This window comes from Muntiacus reevesi, chromosome 14 (genome assembly GCF_963930625.1).
Source record: "Muntiacus reevesi chromosome 14, mMunRee1.1, whole genome shotgun sequence".
NCBI lineage: Eukaryota > Metazoa > Chordata > Mammalia > Artiodactyla > Cervidae > Muntiacus > Muntiacus reevesi.
Window position 1 is genome coordinate 5,328,548 of NC_089262.1, and position 20,711 is coordinate 5,349,258.

The window sequence follows — 20,711 nt, forward strand, 5'->3', positions numbered from 1 at the left end:
AGAAACCTGGTTCGAGGTAAAGAAAAGTCCTGCATAGCAGGTGAAGGTGTGGGCCCCAGTTCCGCTCTCACATCCTCCCTGATGCCCTGTGGGCCCCCAGGAAGGAGGTCCTGGGATGAGAGAGAGGAGGCCTGGCGAGGCCTGCTGTTGGGTCCTGCCCAGGCTTGGTTCCGAGTTTGCCCTCTCAGGCCTGCCCGTGTGTGCGGAGTTGCCCAGCACCCTCCCCACAGGTCCCTTGAGATTTCATGTTTAAAGGTCTTCTATTCCCCCAAAGAGAATTCACTCAGCCTGAGCCTACGAGACACTGACAGGTGTCATTCATAGGACTGTCCAGCCAGTCCCCTCAGGGCTTGGCCTGGCTTCATTCTGCGCCAGGCCTGTTCTCCCCTCCCCGCTCTCCTGAGTCAGCGCCTGGAGGAGATCACGACCTCGCCTCTCCCCTGTGGCCCTGCCCGCGGTCCAGCAAGTGGCCTCCCCTGGCGCGTCCTCGGGACCGATGGGAGGGCACAGGGGAAGGCCCAGCATGACTGCCGTGGACACTGGGCTGTCTCCACTCCTGCCTTCGTCTCATCCTGACGTCGTCCTCTGAATGTGCTGGGATTCGCAGGAATGCTATTTGGAGATCTGCCTTGAAAGGTGGCACACCTGGGCCTTGTTTTTTTCCGGTGTTCATCCCCAGAGGCCCTTGGTTGTGGAGGGCAGCAAGGGTGATGTGCTGGGCACGCGTTTGCTGCTGCCCGGACCATTCATGAAATCCGCTCCCACGCAGACACTCACCTGCGAGCCAGTCCCGTAGCTGTTCTGCCCCTCGCGCCATGGCTGGCCTCTCTGCAGAGTGAGATTGGAAACCTCACTCGGTGCTGGCTGCGGCGCTCAGGGAGAGAGGGCCTGGTCCCTGGTAAACCGGGACGGGCTGGCCCTCGGGGAAGGGGCTGCCGAGGAGGAGGGGGTGGGCCAGCTGCTTACACCGGCTGCCGAGGGGGCCTGTGAGACGGGGGCCCTCAGCTGGTTTGGTAAAGAAGGCTTCTCGACTGCTCCTGTGTGGAGGGTAGGGTGGGGTGGAAAAGCCACGCCAAGGCCGGCTGCTGAGACACAGCGTGTGGTGGGGACGTGTGCTCCTAAAAGTTAAGCCTTCAGTGCTGTGAAGTTAAAAGAAATTTCATAATTGAAGATTTGTTTGTCAAAGTAAAGTGTCAGACTTTGCTTTTGTTTGCCATTTAATTTAAAATCTTGGTCCCTGTTTTAAGTGGATTCATAAGGAATGGAGGGAGAGGCAGCAGTCATCCTTGAGAAATGCCATCGTTAAGGTCATTCTGGTTTAAGCTTTGGTTTTTTTGGTTGTGGAATAAGAGAGTTGTAGTAAACAGGCAGACAGAAACCTGTGATGTTCGAGTTCAGAAACCTGGTTTGTGATGACGCAGCCAGAATGTCGGCTCACGGGGTGTGGGAGGAGGGCTGACTGAATCCCTCCCGGGAGCCCCCGGGTCGCTGGAAGCCACAGTGCCTGCCGGGAACGGCCACCGGCCTGTCTCGAAGGTTCCAGCCGGCCCGTCAGGGTTCCTCCGCTCAGAAGGCTGCTGTGGGCGTCTGGAAGGGGAGCTGGGCAGGCTCCATAGTCGGGACAGGTGCCCGAGACACCCGCCCACAGTGCCCTGCAAATGAGACGTCTTAGGTTAGTGTACTTACTGCTGCTGTGTGACAGACAGCCGCGGGCTCCCGGCTTCCCAGCCACTCTCGCTGACTGTCTCACAGGCTCTGTGGGTCGGAGGTTGGGCTGGGGGCTGGCTTCTCCACTCGGGCGCTCGCTGGGCTGAAGTCCTGGGTTGCCCATTGCATCCTCTGCTGGGGCTCAGGAGCCCTCTGTGAGCTCACTCCTGTTATGGCGTGATTCGCCCTCGTGGCTGTAGGACTGAGGTCCCTGCTTTCTTGCTGGCCGCCAGCTGGGGCCTCTCTCAGCTCCTTTAAACCACCCGTGTCTTTTGTACCTGGTCCTTCTGTCTTCAGGCCTGCCAGGCTTTGAATGTCTGGCAGTCTCTGCCAGCTGCAGGAAGCCTTCTGCTTTAAGGCCTCGTGGAGTTGGGTCAGGCCCACCAGGGGACTGTGTTAAGGGCTCACAGTAATACAGCGTGATCCCAGGAGCCATGAGCGTTTCCTTATGACCGCAGGTTCTGGATCTTCTGGGGTAGGGGTGGGGAGGTGTTTTCTTGTAGGTAGACCTGTCTGCTTGGGAACACGGGCTGCGCTTTTCTTTTCCAGCACTGCTCTCCTTTGACTGGACACTAGCCCATCACTATGACTCTGGCAGATTGTCTGTCCTCTGGTTTGTCACCACTGAACTCGGGCAGCCAGAGCGGCCATAGCTCTGAGTGCCTGTCTATGCCTCTGTTATGTGGACTGTCCTTAAAACATGTCATCTGAGCAGAGTTCATGTGAGTGTTGTGGACAGACGAAAATCTCAGTGATGGAAAAGTCCCGTGTGTGAGGTGTCTTGCCTAGGCTCGCTTAGGGAAGGTGCCCTTCCTGCGCCAGGGGAGGGTGGCCGGTCACTCGCCTGGTGACCTCTGGATACCCCAGGGTCCCTCCGTGCTTGCAGAAGACCCAGCCCAGGCCTGGGGACTGGTGCCTTGCTCAGTAGCCCCGTCCCAGGGCTCTCCCCCTTCCTGTGGAGTTACTGCCGCTCTTGAGAACTGGCGCCGGCTCTCCTGTGTTCTTTCAGGGCAAGGTGGGCTATGTCCTAGCCTGCATTCCCAGCGCCAGGCACACTCTAGCCACTGCTGTGTAAGTGTCTGGTGGGTGAGTGAGCAAATGAGTGAGAGAGAAGAAAAGAGAGTCTGGCAGGTGTGGTAAGTCTGCAGAGTTGAAATAAACCAAATGCTAAAAATAACTTCCACTGTTTGTCTTAGAATTTCTGAAGATTTGATTGCTAATTCTGAGGTTATTTAAGTGCAGAATGAAGTAAAATCTATCACAGTGCATCTGCCTCCTTTCCTGAAAAGTGGTGAAGTCAGGTTTACGCTTTGCAACCCAGAATGTAAAAAACAGAAAGTTCAACAAAAATTCTGTTCGGTGTTAGAAAGGCATCTCCATTTAGTTTTTAACTGGTCTTTCTTATTATGGAATTAATACCTAACATGAGGAGATAGAAAGCTTGGTGCCTGGTGGGTGTCCTGTGACCTGGGCTTCTGAGGCCTGGGCTCCCTTTGCTGTGGGGAGGAGGCGCGGAGGCTGGACCCACGCCGGCCTGGTGCGGCTCTGCACGGAGGTCTGTCCTTCTCCGCGCTCACAGTGGACGGCGCTGAGGTTCCCCTTGGTGGGGAGTGGCTTCGGTTATCAGCACCATGCCTCTCTCTCGTGGGTTTGTGCTCCGTTTAACTCCCAAGTCAGCTGCTGTGCATAACCATTTCAGCTCTGTGTGGTTGGAGATCAGAGTGAATTTCTTAAGTGATAGCAGGTGGATTGTAGGCAGTTTCTATCTTTTCACGTTTGGAAGGGATTTCACTAGAAATACCATCGCACTGACATTACTCGCTTGCTTGCTCGGACGCTATCAGTTGTGTCTGACTCTTTATAACCCCATGGACTGTGGCCCACCAGGCTCCTCTGTCCATGGCATTCTCCAGGCAAGAATACTGGAGTGAATTGCTCTGCTCTCTTGCAGGGGATCTTTCCAACCCAGGGATTGAACTTGGTGTCTCTTATATCTCCTGCATTGGCGGGCGGGTTCTTTACCACTGGCACCACCTGGGAAGCCCTTGAAAGGCATCTCAGATAATCTTAACATTTCTGGAATCCTGGGAATCTGAAGGAATGGCTAGGGTGGAGAAGTTAAAGGGAAATGAAAAATCAGACCATTTGTGTGGTGGTGATGGCTGCGTGGGGAAGCATGTGCGAGGCCTTGTGCTCACTGGGTTAGCCCCATCTCGGGTAGCCTGGTTTTCCTGTCTGGATGTGACTGGCTTCCTTGACGGTCCTGACTTCTGAGCCTCAGTTTCCCACTGTGGAGGGGGGCCCGCTCCCTCGCCAGGCCTGTCACGTGAAGGTGAGCGGGCTCGTGGGGTGACTTGTCACATGGGGGAGTTAGGAAGGCCACTGGTTTCGTTCCTCCCTTTTCTCTGGAGAAATCGAAACCAAAAGTTAGGTGGTTCTTATTGCCAGCCGGATAGTGGCAGCGTTCCCTCTCAGGCCAGAGCCTTTGTGTTGGAGAGACGGCTGCAGAGCGCTGGGCGGGCTCAGCTGGGCAGCCCCACCGAGGCTGGGAAATGGTTTCTCCCTTTGACCCCAAACAAACTTTTCTGCTTTTAAAAATTTAAACAGCGCCCGGAGCCTTGTGTCCTCTAGGTTTAAGCATCCTGTTTTCCCTGAGCTTCTAGGGTCCTCTGTGTATTTACAGGTGTGTGGGAGCTGCCCTGTGTAACTTGCTTGGAAGCCTTTGGGATTTTGGTCTTCTCTTGAGTAGGAGGAGCGAGTGTTAAACGCTGTTTCTCTGAGCTTGTTCGGCCTTCAGCACGTGCTCTGGGTCATGTCACGACTCACGACTGAACAGCTGTGTGTTGTACAGGAAACGGGGGCGAGGGTTTGGGCGGCTCAGAACTAGGGCCGTGCCGCCCGCAGGATGTTTGTGAGGACGGGGCCTGGTTCTGTGCTGCCCAGTGTGGGGGCCACTGACACTCCCAGAACTCAGGAGCTGGGTTTTCATCGTGCTTAAGTTAAAATTTAAACAGTCTTATGTTGGACAGCACTGAACTGCAGTAATTTCAGATTTTTTACTCAAAACACAGTGCTTGATTCAGTAACTGCTGCCTAAATAAATCCAAACCCTCTCACCAGCAGAGGCCATGCTGCTCACCAAGTTACTACCGGAAAGCCCCGGAAACGGTGTTTCTGAGTTTCTAGTGGAATTCCTTTCCCAGGGCTGCTGTCTGTGGAGCACACGAAGTGTAAACCGGGTTCCTGGCAGAGGACCCTGCTGGCTGGGTGTCTGCACCAGCAGGTGGGCGGCGGGCTCTCGCACCCCAGCCTCTTCCGCTGGGTGGTCTCCCTGCCGCCCCGCATGAGGTTTCTCCCTGAGTCCTCAGAGCAGGCCTGCGAAACGAGTACGCCTTCTCCTGCTGTGTAGACAGAAAAGCACAGCCTGGCCAGGCCGACGTGATCTGGCCAGAGGTGCTGCCCGTGGGAATGTCAGTCTGGCGCCGACCCCGGGGAGACTGGGCTGGAGCTTGCAGCTCTGCAGACCTGGCCACGGTATGTCTGTTGAGGGTCATCTGCTGTTTCGCTTTCCTGGAGAGAGCAGACTAGGGGAGGGGGACCCGGGCCCTCCCCTCTCTCAGGACTTGGAAGGTCCGATGACCGGTGACAGAGCTGGGGGGACTCATCCGGCCGCTGAGGTCCTAGGAGTTCCCCCTCCGCCAGGCATTCTGGAACTGCCTGGGGAAGCCGTGGTGAAGGCAGCAGGACTCCTGCCATCAGGATTGTTCTTAGAAGTTGGGGCTTATGAACAGTGAAGGGTCTGACAAGCTGTTGACTTGGGTTCTTCTGGAAGACAACCGAGAGACGGAAAAGCAGGGCTGGCGAGTGTGTGCCTCCGGCCGCCTGGTGTCAGGGCTGCCCTCACTCGCATCCTGCTTCCTCCCAGGTCCTTGAGCAGGAGCTCGTTGTGAAGAGCAGATTAAGTCTTGGTAGATGATGCGTCTTGCCCAGGGTGCAGCTAGAAAGCCAAAGCACAAGCGCCTCAGCCCAGGCCTGCTGGACAAGAAACCCCTCTTCCCCACTGCCTGCTGGGGACGGGTTGGTGCCCTCGGGAAGGCCCAGAAGAAGGAAGGTGGTGAACGGTCAGGGGGAGCCTTGGTGCAGAGCACAGAGAGTGTTCTGTTATTGGCATCTCCTCTGAGTTTAAGCAGACAGGTTAAAAACTTGGAAGTGTAACTCTGTGGAAATGACTGAAATATAGAAAAGAGGATACTTTACGTGGCTTGTGAAATGCAGAGGGATTCCGAAGTATTGTTAAAGGTTACCTCCTGAAAGAAAGTGGATGATGAATCTGTCTAAAGAGTTGGTGTCTCTCTCGAAGACTGACTAGGAGGGACTGACATGCAAACCTCAGTGCAAGATGAAGGACAGAGATAAGGACACAGAGCCGAGCCCAAGTTCCAAAGAACGGGGCCTGTGAGCATTGTCACAGGTTAAGGGCTGGAGGGAAGGAAAGCTTGCAGAATTGGCCTCTCAGGATGGGTTTTAGAGTAAGCCCGTGGGAAGTAAGTAGAGGGCGGCGCTGGGGAAGACGGTTCCGTGATGGGGCAGTTGGGCCTTTGCTGCTGGCATGGCAGTGGTCCTCAGTGCATGCTGTGGTATTTATTAATCGTCATGGGCCTCCCAAGCCCCTGCCAGTCCAGGAGGAGGAGAGGGCGTGAGGCTCAAGCCGCTGAGCCTGAGCGTGCTATAGGCTGACTTAAATAACGGTATTTTTATAAAACGGACTTGTGCGTTTTTTTTGGTAAAAAGTAGAAAGCTTAAAATCACTCAAGCCTACCACCAGGAAGTAACCACAGGCCCTCAGGTGACTGCTTCTGTGGACCTCTCTCTAAGCCCGTTTGGATGGACACCTGGCATTATCAGCAGACGTACTTCAGTGCTCCTTAAATACAGTTTACTGAATTATTAATTTTGCTTGAAAGCAAAAGTAGTATTCACTATCAGATAGAAAAATAGTTTCTAAGAGCTCTTGCAGAGACTAAGAATATAAAAAAGATGAAGAAAACGTTATGAGGGTAAGTGTAAAGAAAAGCTTTGTTTTCTTTTTTTAATTGTTGATTTTTGTCTGTGCTGGCTCTTCATTGCTACAGGATTTTTCTTAGGTTGTGCCTGGCGGGGCTCCTCTAGTTGCGATGCATGTGGGCTTCTCGTTGTGGGCTCTAAGAGCGCTGGCTTCGTGGCTGTGGTCTGTGGGATTTGTGGTTGTGGTGTGCGGGCATCGTTGCTCTGAAGCACGGGCACGTGGGATCTTCACTGGGCAGGGATCGAACCCGTGTCCCCTGTGTTGGCAGGTGGATTCTTCACCATCGGGCCACCAGGAACCCCCGAGTGAAGCGCTTTAATACAGTCCCTTCAGTTTGCTTGCTGCCACATAGAGCCCTGAGCCCTGGCGGGGACTTGCCTCCGCCAGACTCGGCTGCTGAAGCCCTTGTGCCCACAGCACGGTGGTGGCAGGAGGTGGGGTCTTTGCGGATGGTGGGCTTAGACGAGGGCGGGTGGGGCCCCATCGTGGGACGAGTGCCCTCCCTCCTGGGAAGAAGGCCGCGTTCCTGCCTTCTGTCTCCACTGTGCGTGGACATGGAGAGTCGGTAGTCTGCACGCCCGGATGAGGCTCTCACCGTCACCCGGCCGTGCAGGAAGCAGGTGCTCTGCTTGCAGCGCCCGGAGACGTATAAGGCGCCCATCTGCAGGGCCACTACACGGCCCCCATTCGTCTCCAATTCCTGACACGGGATCCGTTGTCTGTCACCCCGCCTCAGGCCTTCTTGCAGCAGCCCTGCCATCTGCAGAGCAGGCTCTGCCTTGACTTTCAGGGCCGGGCGTTTCTTGGGTTCATCTTCCTGTCGCAGGGAGTCTCCCACCTTCTCCGTGGACAGCTGCCTTCTTTCTTTCTTCTCTCTGTCCGCCCTCCTTAAACTGGTTCTTCCCAGGCTGTCGGTGCAGCGGCTCCCCGTGCTCCTCACCCTCTTTCCACCCCGTGCTTATGGACACATTCTTAGCTAGGTGTTCCATAGCATGAGGCACGGGAGTGGGCTTTCCTGACCCCTGCCGGCATCCACTCCTGCACCGGGTTGTCCTCATGACCTTCGGCGTCCTGGTCTCTGCCTCTTGGTTTGCTCTGCTGTGGTCCTGGGTTGCAGTCTCCGAGGATGCAGCGTGAGGGTGTCCGAGCCCTCTCACTCCCCTGGAATGTTCCCTTTCCAGCCAGCTGCAGGCCACAGGGGCTGCTGTGTCTTCGGTGGGCCCTCTGGGACCCGTGGGCCCCTGGGTGGAGAGGAGAGTCTTGGGGCGAGTCTGTGGACCACCTTTTGGGGCTTGAAGCCTGCCCCCGAAGAGCTCGGCTTCTTGGGGCCCAGCTCCCGTCCTTTCATGGACTCAGGGTCTCCAGGCCTGGTGCTCGTCTGCTCTGAGTTCAGCCCAGGGGTGGCTGGCTCTCGCTGCCGCTGTGTCGGCCCCAGGCTCTCTGTGCTCCAGGCTGTACCGGGTTCCTCTGGCCTCCAGGGCTGCCCTGATCTTTGAATGTCTGGCTGCGTGCGTCTTGCTCTCTATCGTGGCTCTCGCACCAGCTCATTGGGAAGCCGCCCCTGACTCCATGCGGTGGAGTAGCTGTGACGTTGGCCTTGGCCACCATTAGGAATCTCTGCAGGCCGTGCCGTGTTTCGGGTTGCTTTTAGTTGCCTGCTTTGCTCCCAGCTCCGCGAGATGAGGGCCTGCTTTCCTCTGTCTGGCACTCTCCGTAGCTGGGTTCAGAGCCTGCCCTGCCGAGTTTAGCTGTAAGGAGCCAGACGATGACTCGCGTCTGCTTTCTGGTCTTCAGTGACGACTTAAACCTTTGGGTCCAGTGAGTTCTGTGCTTTGTCCGTCCTCCCTGCCTGTTTTTACCAGTTTTCCAGCACTGTCGTGTTGTCCCCCTTTTCCTTAAAATATTTTCCCAATCATCCGGGGGGCCTTCGGAGGTTGGCATGTGCTTTTGCTGGTATCCTGAGCCAGAACCCCGGGTCCGGCCCTGAGACTCAGGAAGTGGACATGTCTCAGTCATGCCAGGCAGAACTGGAACAGATGATTTACTCCCTGCTCTACACATGTGGAGACCTTTTGCAGATTGGATGAAAAGTAAACATTTGATAATTATGTTTTTACTCTTCTGGTATCATAGATCACACTTGACTTTGATGTATACACAAAGTTAAGTGGCTTTAATTACAGTGGACTTTCAGAAATGCTGACACACGGGCGTGTGGGGAGACTTGGCTCTCGTGTGGCCAGCAGCGCATGGGCTCCTGGCGGCGACAAGCGCCCACGTGGTCACATCTGTGGTCTGCCCGAAGCAGGCTCAGGCTCGCTGAGTGCCCCCCTGGGTCCCGGGGGCGTGGATGGTAGTTGGCGACGCTCTCCATCAGGTGCGGCACACAGCGTTCTCTGGGGAGAGGTGTACACGATGTCTGGCCTCACTGCCCAGCCGTCGGGGCCAGGGACGGAGCAGCCGGCTGGGTGGGGGTCTGCAGGAGGCAGGGTGCGCGGAGGCTCCAGGGGGCTCTTGCAGCAGTATGAGCAGAGACATGTGAACCTTGAGTTCACGCCAGCAGGTTCTGTGTGGGACGCGAGGCTCGGGCTGGGTGCCAGCCTCTGAGCATCTGTAACGTGGGAGGGGGAGGGGTTCTGAGAGTCGTGCTCGTGACGTGTCACAGGCGATCGGACCCAGTGGGCAGGTGTGCGTGCCAGTTACTCGTCTGCATAGTAAGAATACTGATATGATCACATTGCTAGTGAATTTTAGTAGTTTCTAACTCAGGAAGATCCTCTGGAGGAGGAAATGGCAACCTGCTCCAATACTCTTGCCTGGGAAATCCCATGGACACAGGAGCCTGGTGGGCTGCAGCCCACGGGGTCCCGTAGACCCAGACAGGACAGAGTACACATGCGACGTCTGCCTGTAGCCTCAGAGTCACCCGGGCACAGCCCTCTGCCAGCACCACTGTTGACAGGAGCCGACCAGAAAGACCAGCAGGGGTGGGGACATCCCCTTCCTCACTGGTCCCCTCTGGTCAGTCATCCACGTCTGCAGAGGTGGTTCTGGGCTTGTAGGGCGGCTTTCTTAGAAGCCCTGTCTCTTTGCTAATAAGCCAGTGACCTGGGGGTACTTTAACCAGAGCTCTAGGGCTGCACGATGTTGGAGATGAGCTCAGGAGGAAGCCCTTGGGCCCCCAGGGTGCAGGCAGGGGCCCAGCCAGAGGGAGTGAGTGTGTGGGTTTGGCTGAAGGCGGCTCGCCTGAAGAGGAGTGAAGCTCAGCAGTGTCTGCCTTTGGTCTTGGGAGTAAAGTCAGTCACTAACCCTGCGTGAGGACGCTTTCTTTTAGCTTTGATTATAAAAGCAGTACAGTACTTACTGAAGAAATTGGAAAATAAGGAAAAGAAACGACCCATGCTACTTTTCTGTTCTCTCTTATTTTTTAATGCTGCTTTAAATGTGTCACAAATGGGTCATTTTGTATGTTTGTTTAAATCTAACTCTAGATAAATGGCTCCTCCTGTCTCGAAAATCTCCTTTAAATAATTATCAAGGATGGAATTGATGTACATTGTTTCTTAAGTAACTAGGAATAGATACATACAACTTTTCACTTTTTATAAAGGCCTGTCGTGCATATTTCTGCCCGTGTCTGTGTGTTGGGCGACTTGCTGAGCGTGACTCCCCAGCCTGTGGCTGAAGCTCAGGATCATGAGCCGCACGGCTGCGAGTTTGAGTCCTGATCAAATAATACTTTCCTGAAGGACTATGATGGTATCCTGTCTCATCACTTTATGGCAAATACATGGCAAAAGAGGGGAAGCAGTGGTAGATTTTATTTTCTTGGGCTCCACAATCACTGTGTACAGTGACTGGAGGTATGAAATTAAAAGATGTTTGCCCCTTGGAAGAAAAGCTATGACAAACCTAGACAGTGTATTAAAAAGCAGAGACATCACTTTGCTGACAAAGGTTCATATAATCAAAGCTTTGGTTTTTCCAGTTGTCATGTACAGATGTGAGAGTTCCACCATAAAGAAGGCTGAGCGCCAGAGAATTGATGCTTTCGAATTGTGGTGCTGGAAAAGACTCTTGAGAGTCCCTAGGACTGCATGGAGATCAAACCAGTCAATCCTGAAGGAAATCAGACCTGAATATTCACTGGAAGGACTGATGCTGAAGCTCCAATACTTTGGCTACCTGATGGGAAGGGTGGACTCATTGGAAAAGACTCTGATACTGAGAAAGATTGAAGGCAGGAGCAGAAGGGGGCGACAGAGGATGAGATGGCTGGATGGCATCACCGACTCGAGGGACGTGAGTTTGAGCAAGCTCTGGGAGTTGGTGATGGACAGGGAAGCCTGGCGTGCTGTGGTCCATGGGGTCGCAAAGAGTGAGTTGAGCACGACTTAGCAGCTGAGCAGCAACGAAGACGATTTGGGAGACACTAGTGAAAGTGCTGTCTGTGCACAGCATTGTGCCGTCTCTCAGGATAGTCCTCTTTTCAGACTCTTAACCAGATTGCTGCCCAGAAGATTACCCAGCTCACCTTCCTGAGTGTGAGCACATCTGGAAATAGGGCAGAAGATGTAGCTGTCTCCATCTGAGAAATGATCCAGCTCCTGGAGCCAGGAGCATGGCTGGGCGGTTCCCCCTGAGCCCTGCGGCCTGAAGGGCCTGTGCTGCGGCTGCCATGCAGGGCTGGGTGGCGGCGTCCTGAGCCGTTGCGTGTGGCTCAGCCAGGGGCCTTCTTGGCACCCTTTGCCCTGGCAGTGGCTGTGAGCTCCTCCAGACTGTGGGTTCTGGAGGGCATGCGGGCTCCTCAGGAGCCCAGTGTCAGGAGGCTGAGCCCCACTTGTCGTTTGTGCGCCGTGACGAGTTGAGGACTTGCTTAGTGAGTGGGAGCTCCCTGCTGGCTTGCTCCAGCTGCTGGTTGTGGCGGGTCATGATGCACCCCGGCAGAGTGATGGTGCTGAGCAGTTATAACCAGCAGAATCTGCTCGCATGTCTGTGAAATGCTGAAGTTGGCTTCGTCCTGGTCTGTGGGAAGCGCTCAGGTATCTCACCAGCGTTCTCTGTGTAGAAACCCCATGTCAGCATGTCCTATCTGTTCTTGAAGTGGGTTTAGAAGACACACCTTAAATTAACTGCCTCTGCCATGGTTAATTAAGAGCTCTGATATCTGACCTCTTGCTGTCTTCTGTGACGAAGAGGAGATGGTTGTGGCTCTTGTGCCACTTGGAGGCCCCAGGGCCTTGGCTTGGCGCGGCGTGTGCAGTGTGGCTGGGTTTGCTCTGCCGGGGTGAAGAGGCACTTCCCCTGACCCCCCCAGCGGCACCTCTGCTCCCCTTCAGCTCTGGTGCTTGGACATCGCTGAACACAGTTCTGTCTGAGTCATCCCAGGATGGATCTCAGGAGAGGACAGGAGAGAAAGCTAACTTTTCTTAAAAAAAAAAAAAAAATTTTGTTTTTTGCCATGCTAGATCTTTGTTGCTGAGAATGTGTTTTCTCTCGTTGTGGCCAGGAGGGGCTACTCCCTTGTGGAGCACTGGCTTTCAGGTGCCTGGGCGTCAGTCATTGTGGCTTGCAGGCTTAGTTGCCCCGCAGCATGTAGGATCTTCTTGGACCAGGGGTCAAACCTGTGTCCCCTGCATCAGCAGGTAGATTCTTTACCACTGGACCACCAGGAGAGTCCGAAAGCTTGCTTCTGCCAAGAGCTGAATTTGCATGGATCAGGGTGACTGAGTTGACGATTCCTGAGCTGCAGAGCCCTCTGTCCTGGCCCTCTTTTGTCCTGGGTTGGCCTGGCCTGGCGCCCCAGGGCTCCCCATCCGTCACCACATCCTCCTCCTCCAGTCACTCAGCTGTCAGGACCCTCCCCTGGCAGCAGCTTCTCTAGAGCGCCTCTCTCTGCACTCTGGAGGCCCCGCGGCTTCCTGCAGGGCCGTGCTCAGGAGCCCCGTGCATAGGTGGGTGCTGGCAGATGCAGCAAGGCCAAGGCGCGGCCCCGCAGGCAGGCGGTGGGGGCCCTGGCTTGGCGATGGGCAGGCGTGCTCTGGAGGCACACGGGCTTTCGACCTTGCAGTTTCAGTCTCCTTACACTTTTGAGCTTAGGTTGAAAAGTTAACCTTTGGCGGCCTCATTCATGGTTTTCTAAATAGTTGGTAGAGATAGTAATTGGTCTTTCTTAAATTAACTGCCTCTGCCATGGTTAATTAAGAGCTTCTGGTATCTGACCTCTTTTTTCTGTGAGGAAGAGGAGATGGTTGTGATTCTTGGGCCACTTGGAGGCCCCAGGGCCTTTGCTTGGTGTGTGCAGTATGCTTGGGTTTGCTCTTAATTGTCATTGTCAGTCACAATGACTGCAGCCCAGGCACCCGAGGGCCAGTTCTCCACAAGGGAGTAGCCCCTTGCTGGTCATAATGAGAGAAAGCACACTCTCAGCAGTTGGGTTTGGTCTTAATTATTTAAAAATAAATACAAATGATTTGAAATTAATCACTAACCATGTTTAGAAAGGATTGTACACCCCCAAAATAGAAGTCATTTGGTCATCCCCTGCTGGTCTGTCTGTCCAGGAGCCCATGCTTCGCAGCTGCAGGGGGGCGCAGGCCTGTCTGTGCCTTGGGCGGTCGGGCTTTGTGTTCTTGAGCTTCGGGCTCTCACTGCAAGAGCATTTAGGTGGCCTGAAAGTCCCCTCTAGGCCTGCAGTGGTTCGTCCAGATGCTCTCACCAAGCTCCTGTCGGTGGCGGAGGTGGAGACCGTGAGCATCGCGGAGCTGCGGGAGGGCGCTCTGGTTTTTGAGAAACCACTGATTATCAAGGCTTGTGAGGAGAGCTGGAAGGAGTGGGAGAGGGAGAGAATGAGAATACGTGAACAGTGCAAGAGGGTTTCTAGTAAGTTCTTTTGCCTTTTTCACTGTAATCAAAAAGCCTGGCTTTCCACAGGCATTTGGAATTGACCAGGTTCATGGAGGGTGTGAAAGGGAGGGTGACTCACGGTCAGCAGTAGTGGGGGCCGTGGGGGCGGGGGCCGGGGCGTCGGGACTGCGGGGTGGGGAAGGGGAGTGACGGCCGAGTGCCCAGGAGCACCGCGCTCGTGGGCTTGGGCGCTGAAATGTCCTGCAGCCGAGCTAGAGGAGGTTGTGTTCATTCATCTGGTTTTTCTTCTGCGAAGTGATGAATGAAGTCTGACCTCTGACTGGCTTTCCTTAGAAAAAGCCATGGAGATTTCAAATATAGGGGAACAGGTGGCCCTCTGTGCTTCCCCCTCGCAGACCTGCATCAGCTTGGCCTTCCTGTTTGCCTCGCTTCTGCCCACAGTGTTTTAAGTACATTTCATTTTCCTCGCTTCTGGTCCCTTGTGTAATCGTGTCTCCTACCTGCTGCAGTGCATCTGCCTGTCCTCTTGTTTGAGTGCAGAGATGTCTCCACGGAACAACCCACAGACTGTGCCTCGCTGGCAGTGGGAGAAGGAGCCTCTCTGCCTGGGGCTGGGTGCCAGGGCCCCGGGCTGGGGAGGTGCTGCTGCCAGGCGCCCCCTTCAGAACCAGCCAGGCCTCGCTGGCTTCGGTTCAGATTTAGACAATGTCGGAAGCCATGTAACCCTGCCAGCTCAGCTTCTGCAGTCGAAAATCCTCCTCCTGGAATGGGGCATCTGTTCTCGTGAATAGCTGTATTAGCTGTGAAATGACACAGTTCGGTACCTAACTTAATAATCTGTCTTCTGCTCTTTGAAAAGCTCATTGACTTGGATTTCATAAGTATGTACAGCACCCATATACCAAGTATTTACTAAAACAGATACTGAAACAAATGCAAAAATTAATTTGCCTAATTAAGGTACTAAAGGTACTAAAATTTTTTAAGTCATTACCTTTTGAGTGGGTTTGAACTCTTACAAGAAAGTGATTGTAAGAAATGTCTTTTCTCATTTTTCAGTGAACTTTATTTTCTGATACTTAGATTAAAAGTACATTTTAAAATAATGCTTCAGACGTTTTCCAGTAGTTCCTTGATTAAAATTCACTGGAAACTCTGGTCTCACCATTTTCATCTTTCTTAAAATAGCCAGGAAGGGCATCAATTCAGGACTTGCGCCGTTGTGTCGTGTCAGTTTGACTCTTCCGCCCTGAGTGCTGAAGCTGCGTGTGGTCTGCCTGGCCGGTTGCCAGGGCTGGAGTGTGTCAGAGCCCGCTCTCAGACACGGCGTGAGGCTGCCCTCTAGTTCCTCCTGAGCACCTGCCAGCGAGACTTCCCCACCATATCCCAACTGACGGCACCTCTCCAGGCGCTCGGGCCGCCCCCGCACACAGCCATCCCGGCTCCGCTCCTCGTGGGCGACCCCGTAGGCCCTGCAGTGGGCGGCAGGGACCCCCGGGTCTCCTCAGCTGAGGGTGAGGTCTGTGTTGTGTGGAGGTTTCTGGAGCTGATTCTCCACCTTGTGTCTGCAGAGTCACGGTCAGGCCTCACCCCCCGTGATCCTCTGTGGCTCTTGCTGCCTCCCCACAGCTTGTGGGGAGCTTCTAATTCACGTGTTCCTTTGGATCTGAGGTGCTGTTACTTGCAGGAACTCTACCCATTTGAAATTGAAATATAAACTTCATATAGACAACTTTTTGTTCATCAGACAGCTTAGAGGTGTACTGTTACAAAACGTGCTGTGAAGAAAGAAAAATACTTAATTCTGAATTGGTTTGATGCTCAGCCATTGATTAAAAGATGCATCCCAATTTTAGACACATTGAAATGTTAGGGGGGAAAAGTACATTTTCGTGATGATGGAAGAATAATAGTCTTTGCCCAATTACAAGTTACATCAGTTACTTGGAAAATGCTCTAATCAGACACCATTGTTTACCAGGGTCTTGTTGAGCTATTAAGTCAGAGTTTTGTGAATGTAGCAGTATGTATGTATATAAATTATATCAAGAACCATAACACTTAACAGTTGTTGTTCAGTTTTGTCTGACTCTTGGCGACCCCAAGGTCTGTAGCCCGCCAGGCTTCTCTGTCCATGGGATTTCCCAGGCAAGAATACTGAAGTGGGTTGCCATTTCCCATTCCACTTTTTGTGTTGTATTTAGTATTTCCACATGTTAAATACAATTAGTGGTGTAATGAGCCCACTCATGGGTGAACTTTATGTGCTTCCTCAGTTGTGTTTCCTCTAAAATGCATCATTTTTCCTTGTCACTTTTTAAACATTATTTTTTTTTAATTATACACAATTTAAATTATTTTTTGGCCACACCATGTGGCATGCGGGATCTTTGTTCCCCAATCAGGGACCCAAACCCACGCCCCCTGCAGTGGAAACTTAAGAGTCTTAACCACTGGACACCAAGGAAGTCCTTTTCACTTTTTAATTTATACATAGATGAGTACATTCTAACAAAAACTCAAAATTCTAGAGGCACCCAGTTGTCTATAGAGTAGGAGATGGTCACTTACCAGCTTGTCCATCACCTGGAGGAGGAAGCCCAGTGGCCTTGGCTTGTGGCCTCTTGGACCTTTCCCTGAGCTACGTGCACACGGAGCGTGCGTGTGTGCCGGAGCCCAGGTATTTCGGGCTCAGTGAGGGAACCTTCGTTCAGTCAGACCCGTGGTCAGCTGACCCCAGAGCGTGAGGTTCAGCCCGAGAGCGCCTTGGTCTCTCTGAACAAATCCTTCCTGTTTCTGCCACGTGCAGCTGACAGTTTACATGCCATGTGTTTTTGGATAGAACTTCTTTGTAATTTCTCTGCTGTCTCAGTCTTTGTGATTGTCGTGTTTGTGTTGGAGTCTGGAAGTCTGAGATGGCTCCTTTTGATTTTTCTTCTGTTTGATATTTTCATTTGAAACTTTAGCTCTGCCTCTGTATTACGTTTTCAAATGTTGAAAGAGGCAGGAATCTGCCTTTCTTGTTTTTTTAGCTACTGTGTCAGGATTCTGTTTGCAGAGAGGGAAAGTCACAGTGTGATGGTTCCCTGACCCCAGTGTGCCAGGATTGGGGAAGGGGCGGGCGAAAGGGCTGTGGGTGCACCGCCCTTAAACTCTCAGAAGATCCCTGTGGCTTCTGTCATGGCTCGCTGGTACCTGTGAGTGCAGGAGGTCAATGATCTTTTAAGTACCTGGGCCCTCAGGTCACTGTCGCTGTGGCTGGTTTTGTGATCCCGCTTTTCTGATTTATGACAGAGGACGTTGTACCATGACGGTCACAGCGTAGAAATTTCCTTGAGAGATGTGGGAATGGGTGATGTGGGCCCTGGGAGATACGATGACTAAATTGCATGCTGACGCGAGACTCGAGTGTGGTTTTAATGCAGAGGTCTTGTCAGCTGTGAGATTCCTTAGAGGTTTTGGTGCGTGAGAAGAGCAACCATCCTCATTTTCATTCTTGAGTAGAAAAGATCAAACCCCTTCCTCGACATCGTTCTGTAAACCCCTTTGGAGAACTGCAGGCAGGCGCATGTTCACTCTCGGAAGCGGTGATCGACAGAAGGCCCTGCCGTGTGTCCGATGCTGGTGTGAAAGTGTGCTGTCCCGACCACCATAGGTCGTTTCACAGAGTGATGATGATGCTTGTGATATCAGTCAGCCAGTTGCTCAGTCGTGTCCGACTCTGCGACCCCGTGGACTTCAGCATGCCAGGCTTCCCTGTCCATCACCAGTTCCTGGAGCCTACTCAAACTCATGTCCGTATTGAATAACAGCATCCCAGCTCTTTTATTTAGGACTGTGTACCTTTTCTAGGTTACTTGGCTGTTTAAGACTTGTGCTCACACATTGAGTTATCCAGTGCAGGGGTCAAACACCTTCTGGATGCTCATTTTTGATGATGTTTGTTTGGAAAGGCCAGGACTTTAGTGACGAGGTCATCAGCAAACTATTTGATCAAAACTTGATTGATCCCACACATACTGATGGAGTGCCTGCCACAAGCCGGCCCTGAGACCAGGCTGTGAGCAGGTACCCTGTCCTCCAGCTGGACTCCGGTCATCCCCATGCCTAGTGGGGAGTGGGGGCACTGCTCCTCCCGCCCACAGGCCCTGTCTAGTGGCTCTGCCTGGCCCCCAGCCCTCTCCTGCCCTCGGAGCTTCCTTCCTCTCAGGGTTCTTCCAAGAGCCCGAGCCAGAGGAGCCAGCTGCAGGGTTTTCTGAATCTGCCCAGACGGATGTCAGACTTGTCGTGTCTTTCCACACTGATGGGGCCTCCCATTCCAGAGCCACAGCGGTACCTCGAGGGGCCCTGCCTGCCCAGAGGAAGAGCTCCAGGGTACACCGGAGCCTCCTTGTCCAGCCAGGCCTCCAGCAGGATCCAGCAAGCGTCCTCCTCCTAACATGTGCTACAGCAGTTGTGAAATTATAGATGCGGTTTATTCCGTGTCTCAGACACGCATGTCATTGGTGCGTCTCACTGGCGGAACAGGACAAGGCAAGTCAGCAGCCGTCCAACTCCCCGCCGGTCACATGTGGCCCGGAGGGCAGACCCTGGGAAGCGGAGGGGTGCGTCTCACATGGCCATCCTTTCCACTCTGCAGTGGCGTCTGGGGGGTTGGAGTGCCTGTCTCCTGATGCTTTCACGTGTTGGATGTGTGGAACGTGAGCTTGGATTTGACCACATCGGCTCGGCGGCTCTTCCTCCAAGTCTTCTGGCCAGTTGCCTGGCTCCTCCAGGCCTGTGTCCTCACTGAGCGTCTCTGCACCTCTGTGCTCTGTTATCAGCAGCGCTGAGCTGCAGGGGCTCGTGTGCTCCTGGTGCTTGGGTGTGCTGACCGCTCGCCAACGGACGGCTGACCCGGGGGTGCGTGGGCCTCCCGGCAGGTGCTGGGAGCGGAGGCTGACGTCCTCGCTAGCAGGAGGGTCCCTGGTGTGGCCGCTCACCTGGCACGTCTGGTCCTGCTGACGACTGTGCTAAGCTCGGGGAATTGTGGCTCACGGCTCTCACGATGTGCCATCTGAGCCCCCGGAAGGGGTGTGGGAAAAGGCTTGGGATGTCGTTGACCCTGTCATCGTCGAGATGATAGAAGCTGGTTTACCCTCTGAGTCTTGGGAATTTGATAGCTATTTTGGTAAAATTACTGCATTTCAGTGTGGTATGACTTACTACCTCTTCTGATTAACTAAAAACTGGACTCATGGCTTAAGCAGTAGCAGGCTTGGGGTGATGTTTTGTTTGAAAAATCAGTGGTGGCCTCGCTGACACTGCCAACGCGCTGTGAACAGGGTGTTGAGGGTTTGTCTCCTGCTCCGTCCCGTCTGGGCTTCCAGTGGCTTCACTCGCTTGTAGACTGAGCCCTAGGACCGTCAGCGTGGGTGAGCTGTGGGGAGGCGATCCTGCGGGGGAGGCACAGCAGGCCGTGGGCTGGAGTCGGTGCGGGACGGGACGTCAGCGGTCTGGCCTCACCTTCCTGGCTAGGCACCAGGTGGTCCTGTCAAGTCGTGCCTGCTCTCAGGTGCACTCACTGTTGAGCTGATCTTGATAGTGGTATTTTTTTTTGATGTTGATATTATTATTGAACGAATTTCACTTTATCTTCTTTTCCTTACTAGTAATCAGACTTGGAATGGAGCCAGGTAGATTTGACTTGATAACATAATTTCTGGGAGTAGGTTATTTGCTCCCTTATCTTTAATCCTGCCAAGTACCTGAGGGTGACGTGTCCTTCCTTCCAGCAGAACGGTGACCCTACCTTGCCACCCCCAGGGGACTGGCAGAGAAGTGACTCTGGGGGCTGGGGTTTGAGGTGGCTTTCAGGGCCCACCGGTCTCTCCTGAAGCCACTGCTTTTTATTTTATATCTTTGTTAGAAACAGTGGAGCAGGGGAGGGCTGAACTGACTGGTGTTCCTCACACCTTGGTCGCTGGCTCCGGAGTCGTGGCCTGGGCCCTTGTTGCTGATCCGGGGCGTTGTCTCAGTGCGTCAGGCAGACCTGGCCGCTGAGACTCAGGCCTGCCAGGCTCCTGAGGTCAGGAGTCTTCTCCTGGCCTGGCCTGTCTCAGACCCTGCAGTGAGGGCGCCCTTGGGCCTGGAGCACACCCGCCTGAGGTAAGGCCCCTGGGTAATGGGGTCCCTGCCCCGCCTCTGTTGGGAGCTCCCTTCAACTTTGATGGATGGCATTTTCTCAGTTTCTTAATGTCAGGTCACTGAGATGTTTCTTTTGGATAAGACTTTAAACATCAGTCAAAAGTTTTGGTGAAATGCATTCCTGTTACTCTGGGGTGCTAAACCGTGCTGTGGGATTGCATTCCCACAGAGGGGTCACCTCATCCTGTATGCTCAGAGGAAACAAGAAACTAGGTTTTAAGTGGCCGGAGACACGCTTTAGTGTCATGCTGATCTCATAACAGAACGAGGCGTGTGGTTACATCTCATGGTGACTCTGGTGTGTTTCTCTTTTGTCCACTAGGCTGCATGAGGAAATAATTGACTTTTATAACTTCATGTCCCCTTGTCCTGAAGAAGCCGCCATGAGGAGAGAAGTGGTGAGGAGGATCGAGACGGTGGTGAAGGACCTCTGGCCGACGGCTGACGTGCGTATCTGCGCTGTGTACCGCTGCGCTGCGGGCACCCTGTGTCTGCGGGCCTGCGCAGAACCGGCAGGCTGGGCCCCGCTGTGGTGCTGGCAGGACGGTGGCCTCAACTGGAGCTTGTTAGAGACGCATGTGCCCCTGCCAGCCCTGCCGAGGGAGACCCCGGGAACCCGGGCTGGGGGCAGGGCTCTGTACTCAGCTTGCCACCCCCTGCACCCCCACCGGTGGTTCTGAGCTTCTGACATCTTCAAGTGTGAGGACCGTCTGCTTTGGAGAATTCTTTTTTGGAATCTTGTGATTATTTTCCTTGTTTGTAATTTACCCTAATATAAGGTTACCCCTTCCCGCGCCACACTGCATTGCAGGGTTCCATTCCATGAACCCTGGAAGTGTTTGCTCGCAAACCGCTTCCCCAGTGAGTGAACCATGTGTGCTCATGG

General features: G+C 53.8%; 1 protein-coding gene across 2 annotated transcripts in view; it reads left to right on the top strand.

Moving 5' to 3' along the window:
• TENT4A (terminal nucleotidyltransferase 4A) overlaps positions 1–20,711 on the top strand; it is a 40,634-nt gene that overhangs the window by 4,715 nt on the left and 15,208 nt on the right. For both annotated transcript variants that reach the window (XM_065905408.1, XM_065905409.1), the window contains exon 2: positions 20,148–20,271. In XM_065905408.1, the coding sequence (XP_065761480.1) occupies positions 20,148–20,271 (124 nt within the window). The remainder of the gene's footprint in view (positions 1–20,147; positions 20,272–20,711) is intronic.